The sequence below is a fragment of the Rousettus aegyptiacus genome, unplaced genomic scaffold, assembly GCF_014176215.1.
Source record: "Rousettus aegyptiacus isolate mRouAeg1 unplaced genomic scaffold, mRouAeg1.p scaffold_m13_p_3, whole genome shotgun sequence".
NCBI classification, from domain to species: Eukaryota; Metazoa; Chordata; class Mammalia; order Chiroptera; family Pteropodidae; genus Rousettus; species Rousettus aegyptiacus.
Window position 1 is genome coordinate 106465385 of NW_023416306.1, and position 9836 is coordinate 106475220.

General features: G+C 34.2%; 1 gene segment (V, D, J or C); it reads right to left on the bottom strand.

Moving 5' to 3' along the window:
* The window catches only part of LOC107506178, a 492806-nt gene extending 484488 nt beyond the window's left edge, over nt 1-8318 (bottom strand). Inside the window, 2 exon segments of the C gene segment in view lie at nt 7461-7742; nt 8199-8318. Of these exon segments, the coding sequence occupies nt 7461-7742; nt 8199-8262 (346 nt within the window).
* Between the last annotated feature and the right edge of the window lie 1518 nt (nt 8319-9836).

Sequence of the window (9836 nt, forward strand, 5' to 3'; positions counted from 1 at the left end):
ATAACATTCTAATAACAGACTTTCTGCTTCTGTACCCCTGCTTGCACACCCAACCTGTGGGTCGAAAGGTAGTGAATAGAAGAAAAATAAACCTTTGTGTTCAGACAGAATGAAGAATAGGATTTGGGGCTTAAAAATCTTATACCTCTACATTTCGCTGCTGTTTAATTTGAGGTCCGCGTACCCCTGGCAGACCCAGCTGGCTGAATAAAGAGTGTGTTTCCTATAACTCACTGATACTACATATCAAGAGTGTGTTTCCTATAACTACAACACTTGATACTACATATCAAGGGTCAAAAGTCCTACATTTACATCTAGACAGAGGCAAAACATTTTTTCCTAAATTAATTTTATTTGTTTTTTAATTAAATTTATTGGGATGACATTGGTTAATAAGATTACATAGGTTTCAAGTGGACAATTTTATAATGTATCATTTATATAGTGCATTGTGTTCACCACCCAAAGTTAAATTTCTTTCCATCACCATATATTTGATCCCTTTTATCTTTATTTACCTCCTTCTGCCCCCACCTCCTGCTTTCCTATGGTAACCACTATACTGTTGTCGGTGTCTATGAGTCTCTGTCTGTTTGTCTTGTTCATTTGTTGTTTTCAGATTTATATCCCACATGTAAGTAAATTCATATGGTTCTCAACTTTTTCTGTCTGACTTATTTTGCTTAGCATGATAATCTCAAGATCCATCCATGTTATTGCAAACGTCAATATCTCATTATTTCTTTGGCTGAGTCATATTCCATTGTGTATATGTACCACATCTTCTTTATCCAATCATCTATTGAAGGACACTTTGGTTGCCTCCATGTCTTGGCCACTGTGACTAATATTGCTATGAACATTGGGGCACAAATATCTTTATAGGCAAATCTTTTCAATTTTGGGGGGTAAATACCCAGAATAGGGATTGCTGGGTCACGTGGTAATTCTATTCTTATTTTTTTGAGGCACTTCCATGCTGTTTTACATTGCGGCTATACAAATTTACATTCCGACTAGCAGTATATGAGGGAGGGTCCTTTTTTCCTCACGACCTCTCCAACAGTTGTTATTACTTGTCCTGTTGATGATAGCCATTCTAAAAGGTGTGAGGCAGTATCTCATTGTGATTTTGATTTGCATTTTCATAATAGCTAGTGAAGTCCAGAATCTTTTCATACATCTGTTGGCCTTTTATACGTCTTCTTGGGAGAAGTGTCTATTCAGGTCTTCTGCCTATTTTTTAACTGGATTGTTTGTTATTTTATTGCTGAGTGGTGTGAGGTCTTTGCATATTTTTTATATTAACTCTCTATTGGAGGCTTTGTTTGCAAATTTTGTCCTGTTGGTGGTTTCTTTTGTTATGCAGAAGCTTTTTAGTTTGTATAGTCCCATTTGTTTATTTTTGCTTTTACTTCCTTTGTTTTTGAGGTCAAATTAAAAAAATCCTCTCTAAGACCAAGTTCCATAAGTTTAGTATATATGTTTTCTTCTAAGAAATTTATTGTTTCAGGTCTTATATTTAGGTCTTTGATTCATTTGAGTTAATTTTGGTGTATGGTGACAATTGCAGTCTAGTTTCATTCTTTTGCATGTGGCCAATTTCCTAGCACCATTTATTGAAAAGGGCTTCCTTACTCTATTGTATGTTTTTGGTTCTTTTGTCAAAATTATTTACCCATATATATGTGGGTTTATTTCTAGACTCTCAATTCTTTTCCATTGGTCTGTGTGTGTTTTTCTGCCAATAACATGCTGTTTTGATTATTGTCACTTTGTAATATAATTCGAAGTCAGGTGGAATGATATCTCTGGCATTTTTGTTTTTTCTCAGGGTTACTTTGGCTATTTGGGGTCTTTTGTGCTTCCATACAAATCTAATGATTTTTTTGTTGTTGTTCTATTTCTTTTAAAAAATGTCCTTGGGATTTTGTTGGGAGATTGCATTAAATCTGTATATTACTTTTGGTAATAAGGTCATTTTACATACATTGATGTTTCTATTCCATGAACACAGACTATCTTTCCATTTCTTTGTGTCTTCTTCAATTTCTTTTAGTAATGTCTTATAGTTTTTAAAAAATAATTTCTTATTTATGGATTTTTTAACACCTGTTGCACCTGGTATTTATTCCTAGGTGGTCTTTCATCTAAGTACTAACCAGGCCCAACCCTACTTAGCTTCTGAGATACGACAATGATATTTTAACAGAGGGCCTGAGTTTAGCCATGTCTGAAGTTATGTCTGTTAAACAAATGTGTTCTTACTCAAATATTTCATGCAAAAAAAAAAAAAAAACTGGAACGAAAACACCTGAAATTTTAGTTTTAGTTTTATAATAAACATGAGGTCATTGTATCATTTTTAATTTTTATTAGAGTATAATATACATAGGAGATAATGTGAATATAAGTGAATAGTTTGATACATTTTCAGAAAATTGACACACCTTTATAACTAACATCTACATCAGGAAACAGAATATCACCAACACTTCAGAGCTCCCCTTATGACCATTATGATTCTGCTCTATAAGCAATACTACTCTGACTTCTAACCATAAAGTTATTTCTGCCTTTCTACTTTATTGAAATAGCATGTTTATTGGCCATTCGAACATCTTCTTTTATAAAGTATCTGTTTAAGACATTTATCTTTTCTATTAGTTTGCTCGTTTTCTCGATTTGAAGATCTTTTTGTTTTTAATCAAGGTGAGCCTTTTGGCAATATTAGCTGCAAATTTCTTCTATTTACTGGCTATCCTCTTAACTCTTGAAATAACTTGTTTTTATAGCAATTTTAATATAATCTATTTTGATTCTTAGATTTTTTTTGTATCTTGTTTAAGAAATATTTATCTAATAGAAAGTAATGAAAAACTTTTGTGTTTTTTCCTACATGCTTTTATTTTATTGTTATGTTCAGATATTTACTCTATCTGAACTGCTGTTTACATATAATGTAAAGGCCAAAATACATTTTATATGACAAATTATTAAATCTCATTTATTAAAGAGAAAATGTTTTACCCTTGGCACCTGGTGTGCATGTTTTTCAATTTTTATAGTACTATCATTTCAGTATTAATTTTATCACCTATTTTCATTTGTTTTTCTCAGTCTTCTTTTTCATTTCAAATTTTTTCTACTTTTAGATTTTTTACTTTATGTTTTACAGTAACCACTTACTTATTACTTTGATGATGCAATTTTCTTAACTTTTGTTCTAATCACTAACATTATTTTCAGAAAGTTTTCCCTCTTTGTGCTCAGGATAGTTCCCTTGACATGTTCATATGTGCATATACTTTTATTTTGCTTCTTACAAAATTCTTCTTTTATCTGCTTCTGGCAGCAAGTTAATTTGAAAATCATTTAGTGCGTATGACACTGGTAGAATGAATCAAGTGTTCTTTTAACCTTAGAATCAATCTCTCAGAAGGGCTGTGTAGGTGGAGCTTGTGAAACATTTGAGTCCTCAATGTGCAGTGCTACAATCTCTTTTGGATTCAATCTATATTATTTGTAGAAAGAAAAAGTCAAAAGATACAATATGCCAATGGAGTTGAGAGTTCTTAACTCTTGTCATTTTCTTGTGAGATCATCTACCGATGAGAAATCTCTAATGATAGAACTAGTGATAGAAATAATGACAGTTCTGTTAAAAACTACTCATTAATTTTGCAATTTATGAAGATAAACTTAGCAACATATTTTAAAGCAGAAGACATTCAGTGCAAAGATGGCCACATGCTTTTTGTTTGGTTGGTTGGTTTGGTTTGGTTTGGTTTGGTTTTTGATTGGTACAGTTATTTCTAAACAGGGATATAAGAAAAGTCTTTTAAAAATCTGCTCACTACTTTGGGATTTCCTGAGAGCATAGTATTGCTGAATCATCATATATACCGTGTACACCTTCGGTGGGCTTGTAGTTATGGCAATGGGTTGACTGTGAGTACCAGCAGATGTCTAAATGAATTTTTTTTCTGTTTCCTTTTTTTTTGATTAGTTAGGAGATTTCCCTGTCCCCCCTTTTTATAAAGTTAGGCGATTCTAGCTCAATGTCATTCTAGCCTTTTAAAATATCTGGGGTCAACCACCTTATGACAAAAGAAAGTGTAAGAATTGAATGGGAAAGAATTGAAGTTTCACAGAAAGAGCTTAGCAAAAATACTTGCGGACAGATTTCACCGGTAATGATAGGAAAAAGGAATAAAGAAAGGGAGGAAAGAAGTAAAAGAGAGATGAAGGGAGGAAGGAAGGAAAGAAAATAGGAAGGAAGGAATTAATGAGTACATGAATTAAGAATGATTTTGGACAGATTCTCTATCTCTATTATGACATTTATGTGATATCCTTGGGTTCTTATATTTTTATAGACGATATGTCCCAGGTCCCTAGTATTTTATTGTATATCTGGCATTTATCAGGAAAAATTTCGGTCATGAATATTTATTTATTCAATAAATAATTAATGAGCACCTACTATTTGTTTGGTGCTGTGCTAGTTACTAAGAATACATTAGTAAACAAAACAGACAAAAAATATGTTTCAGACCTTTGTTTTTTCAAATATAAGAATATAAAAAATGACCTCGGAACAAAGGGAAAGTGAGACCCAAAGCTGAGAGGAAGAGGAAATAAGTGATAAAAAGTGGTGGGAGGGATCCTGAAAGAGAAATGCTAATCTTTAGAAACTGCCATTGGCAACACCCACTACACTTTCTAAGACTTGAGTACAAATATCTGTTCCCTCATCTCATAGAATCAAAGCAATTTCCACAGTATAATTAAGCAATTTACATTTATGTACATATCCTATGTACCAGGACAAATTGCTCAGCCTTTGTGAAGATCCAAGAATATCTTGAATGCCCCTCACATCAAGAGTTGGAGTCTATGGCCATCCTACCCTGAACAAGCCCAATCATATCTGATCTCAGAAACTAAGCAGGATTGGGCCTGGTTAGTAGTACATGGATGGGAGACCACATAGGAAAACCAGGTGCTGCAGGCAATAAGAAAATAAGGGATTGTTAGATGACGAGGTCCTTGCAATCTGCGAGGTCAAACAAGGGTTGCTGCATCTAATAAACAAACAAACAAACAAACAAACAAACAAACAAAATAATTGGAACTGATTTCTGTTATTTTCTCTTCTTCATGTACTAATTTCTTTTATATCCTTTCTGCTTTAGAGAATGTATGGCTAATAAGGAGTTAATGATGCTTCAGAATCTCTCTATAGTCAGCAACACATATTTGTGCTGCCATTTTAATATTCAGGGGGCTAGGGCTGTATCTTTATAGGATTCAGAACCATTGCTTTTCTCAACCCTTAACTCAGGATTCCTACTCTAACATTTTGATATTTGACTTAAAATGTGTATCTCCTTCTAGATAGGTACTAAGATCTATTCCACTGACTTTTTATTTGATTCATTACTTTGGAGGTTTCTTCTTACTATTGATTGCTTCCGGTAAGGCAAGAGTGAACAACATATGCTCGGATTTTGGAATTCGACAATATCATGTTGAAAAATACATTTAAAAGTTGATGCTAACACTTACTAAGTGTTATTTTCTTGTGAGATCATTCACCAATAGGAAATTTCTAATGCTAGAACTAGTGATAGAAATAATGACAGTTCTGATAAAAACTACTCATGAATTTTGCAATTTATGAAGATAAATTTAGCAACATATTTTAAAGCAGAAGACTGTGATATTGGCAAGTTTTTAAATCTCTTTGATGCTTAGATTTCTAATGAGTAACATAGTTCTCAGAATAATTTTTACCTCAATAAACGGTATTTTGGACTTTTCTAAAAATACACTGACCTTTGAAGCCAAAAAGAATTAAATACTTGACAGATTTGACAATGGAAAACTTAAAGACAGCCACATTTAAAGATGAACAAAACAGAAAGCAGTGTGTTAGAATAAAATATGCAAACAAATATAAAAGCGAAATACTATCCAAGATATAGAAATAATTCCTACAGATAAAAAGAAAAATAACCTAATAGAAAAATGGTCAAAAGCTAAGAATAAGCATTGACTAAGAGCAAACTACAGAGTGCTAATAGATCGAGAAAACGTTGTCCCAAAGTGCTAGGAATCAGGAAAGTACAAATAGATAAAATACATTTGAGTTGTTAAAATAAAAAATGCTGGTAATTCCCAATTTATAAAAGGATATAAAATCAGCCTTCACACTCACTGATGCTCAGAATATAATGCTTTACACCATATAGAGGGCAAATTGTCACTTTCTTCAACAATTTTAAATGTGCCTTTCTTCTGACTTAACAATTCCCTTCAGAAATCTCATTAAAATAGACAATTCCATGAACATACAAAAGTTAATCTAAAAGATGTATGAGATAACATTCTTTATGACAGCAAAGAAATAGAAACAAATATCCATCAATGGGAAAAAAATTAATTAAATGATGGAATGTTTCAAAGTACTATATAGGTATAAAAAAGAATGAAGTGGGCTTCGCTACTTGTTTTCTGGAAAGATCTCCAGGACACTATTAAATAAAAAACAAAAGAAAGTCTATAAAAATTTCAAATAAATCCATTTACATGGCAAATTGTGTGCATGTGTAAATGTGTATATAGTTACACAAAATTATATATTTGAAAGAAGACAGGCTGGCATGATATCTTAAAAAGTCTTAATCTCTGAGGAGAACAATGGAAGCTAGGGTGAAGTGAAGGAGGTAAAGACATGGGTTTTCACTTTAGCTCTGCCTGAGTCTTTAATGATGAGATAAATCTGTGTGTTGCTTAGAGAATATTAAAAAAATGATGAAAATGCTTAGAGAATATTAAAAAAATGATGAAAATGCTTTATAAATGCAGGACTTCTAGACAAATAAAGATAAATGACTATTCACTTCTTTGTTTCTCCCTGCCACCTCCAAAAGTTATCACAAATATGCATGCTCTAGACCAACAAAAATCATTTCAGATTTCTCTCAGAAAAAAAGTAATTTGTTTCTGGTAAGTGGAATAACTATAATAGTATGCCTTTTGAGTTTGAATTTGCCCCTTGATTCAAATGAAAGACACTTTCGTGACAAGTAGAATTATTTTTAATTTCCTCCCTATTTTTATTGAGGCTAAAATACTAAAACCAACATTTTATTGACATGAAGGGGAGCCACGACAAATTCTTAGTTGTGATGTTAAAATTATGATTCTTAGTTTTGTCATAATTCTTCTCAACCACATCAACAAATGAAGTGCTTATTCCTTATCCTCAATCTTTTTAACCTGTCTTTCTTCATTTATTTATTCACCTTTTTTTTTTTCCATTTTACTCCTTTCTTATTGCTCTCAGACTCTCTAGATGGATTTGCTCTCTATGGCTGTTGCCTCTACCACCCTCCTTTGCCAGGGAGATATTGCACAGGTGCAGTCCCATCTGTCACACTGTGTGTCACTCACGGAGCAGTAATACACAGCAGAGTCTCGCAGGGTAACCTGGGGCAGGATCAAGGTACTGGACTTCCTGTCTGTTGCAATGATCAGAGAGGCCATGGTGTTATTCACAGTGTTTCGTAAGCCACGAATTATAAACTGTAAACTCTGATTGGGATTTTGCCGATACCAATGTATATAGTCACTTCCACCGATGGTAGAGTGGCTACAAGGCAGTTTTACATCTTTTCCTTCAGCATATTCCATGGAGTTGGGCTGGATGATCTCGGCAACAATCGCAGTCCCTAGGGGGTCAAGAAATTCAAATTAGCCCCAGAGCACAAATCATATACTTATAGCAAGGATACAGCACTCCCATAATTCAGTGCTTTAATTTATGTCCTGCTAAATGCAAAAATATCATTGATGCCTGTTATAGAGACCAAAGATAGATGTAATAAACTGGAGATTCCATAGGCTCTATTCCATGAGTCATTTGCTCAAGAAATACCTGAGACTTCTGGGTGTTGCAAAGAGTTTGTTGTTGTTGTTGTTGTTGTTGTTGTTGTTATTGTTTTGAGATCATGGTTATATTTTAACCTGTCATGTAGAAGTTTGTGTTCCCTAGACAAATGCATAGATCGGTTTTCAATTTCATCTCTAACATGCTGGATAAAGCACAGGGAGAGAAGCAGAGAGCAAATAACCCTTCAAGGCCCCTTGGCACCAAAGCCATCTTCTAGGAGGCACAGAACACTTACCCAAGGTCAGAAACACAGCTACTCCAGTCACCAGCCTCATACTTTCAGGACAAACTAGGATCATGGGCACAGAGCTCAGTGTTTGTGTCTGATCCTAGTCTTAGAGAGGTTCCAGAGAACAGAAGCAACAGCTACTAGTAGACTTAAAAAAAAAAAACTGCAAGTGCTGTTAGCACTGTGTTGTTGTCAGCCAATGACGAAGCAGTTCCTTCTTTAAGTCTTCCTCCTCTGTTTAATTCATGTCCCCGTAGAAGGAGGTGAGACTATCAACCGGACATCCCAACTCACAGGGGACTTACTGAATCATTTGTGAAGTTTAAAGTTTGGCTCTGGATGAGGAAAATCATTCACAAGGATGTTTCTCTCCAAAACCTTTCTTCGATCATTTCTTTTTCAATGCACCAAAGAAATCGACTGATGTTCCATGGAGATTGTGCAACGTGTCATTTAATCCTAGAACATTGTACAAAGCTCTGTGCTGTAAGGAGATAAAAAATCCCATCCACATTCCAGAAAATACAAGTCAGGATTCAAAAGTAGATAGTGATGTGCTCATTGGGACAGTACAAAAAGACTAAAAGCTAAACCTTTTAGAGCTCAGGTTTCCTATAGTGTTCCCTGGAATCTACCGTCTTCTAGGTAGACATTTCTCAATGCATTTATTCTTGATACAGTTAATAATGACTTGAATGATGCTCACTCTCATTCTCCTTGAACAAATGCCCTTAATAAAAATCTCTTCTGGGTCCATGCTATGGGCACCATGTGCCAAGGTTGCTGAGGCAGAAAGAAAAGAGAGAAGGGAAAGCGAAAGATGCAGAGGAGGTGGAGGTGGTAGAAAAGTTTAGAGGAGGGAGGAAAAAAGAGCATAAGGAATAGAGAAGATAGGAGATAATCACAGAAAAGAACCAGAAAGTGTAGAGTACATAGAAAGGACTTAGGCTACTTGGCTCAGGGCTCGGGAATCCTTGACCACACACACTCAGGAAAAGTTTATAAAGTACAAGTAATCTAAAGAGGATGACAGTATGTTATTTTTTTCTGTTTTCTGTAGAATGTCAATTGAAAACATAAGCTTACCTTCCCTTCTCCTAGAAAGGAGTAAATTTACAGATGAAGCAGCTCCCTCTTATGACTGGATAATTGAACTGCATAACAAAAAACAAGACTTTCCTCAAGTCTGAGGTTGGAAACTGTAGTTGTAATACCTCTGCATCATCTTTGTTTTCTGGTCCTCTAACACTCCAGGAAGGTTTTAATTATCTTATTACCATATTTCAGTGACATCTTCATTATGATTTTCAGTTGTTGGCTTCTCTTTAATTTCCTATTTCTAATCTTCCCACAGGTAAAGGTTGGTTCAAAAGCCCACATTATTTAATGTTTATGAGAGATGTTGGTACAGACTAGACACTCAAGAGTTATCTGTTTCTTAAATTAGTAGAAGAGTCATTATTCGTGAATTTAATGTGAGAAGTTATGCTGAGCAACCCTTTAAATTATTCTAAATACAATCTTCTAAAATTATGGAAAACATTTTGAACAGAAGACTAACAGAAGAAATATAGGGTTAGATTTGTGAACAAAATTCTACAGACAACAAACTTCCCAAATCTAAAGTGGAGAAAGTCTGACTAT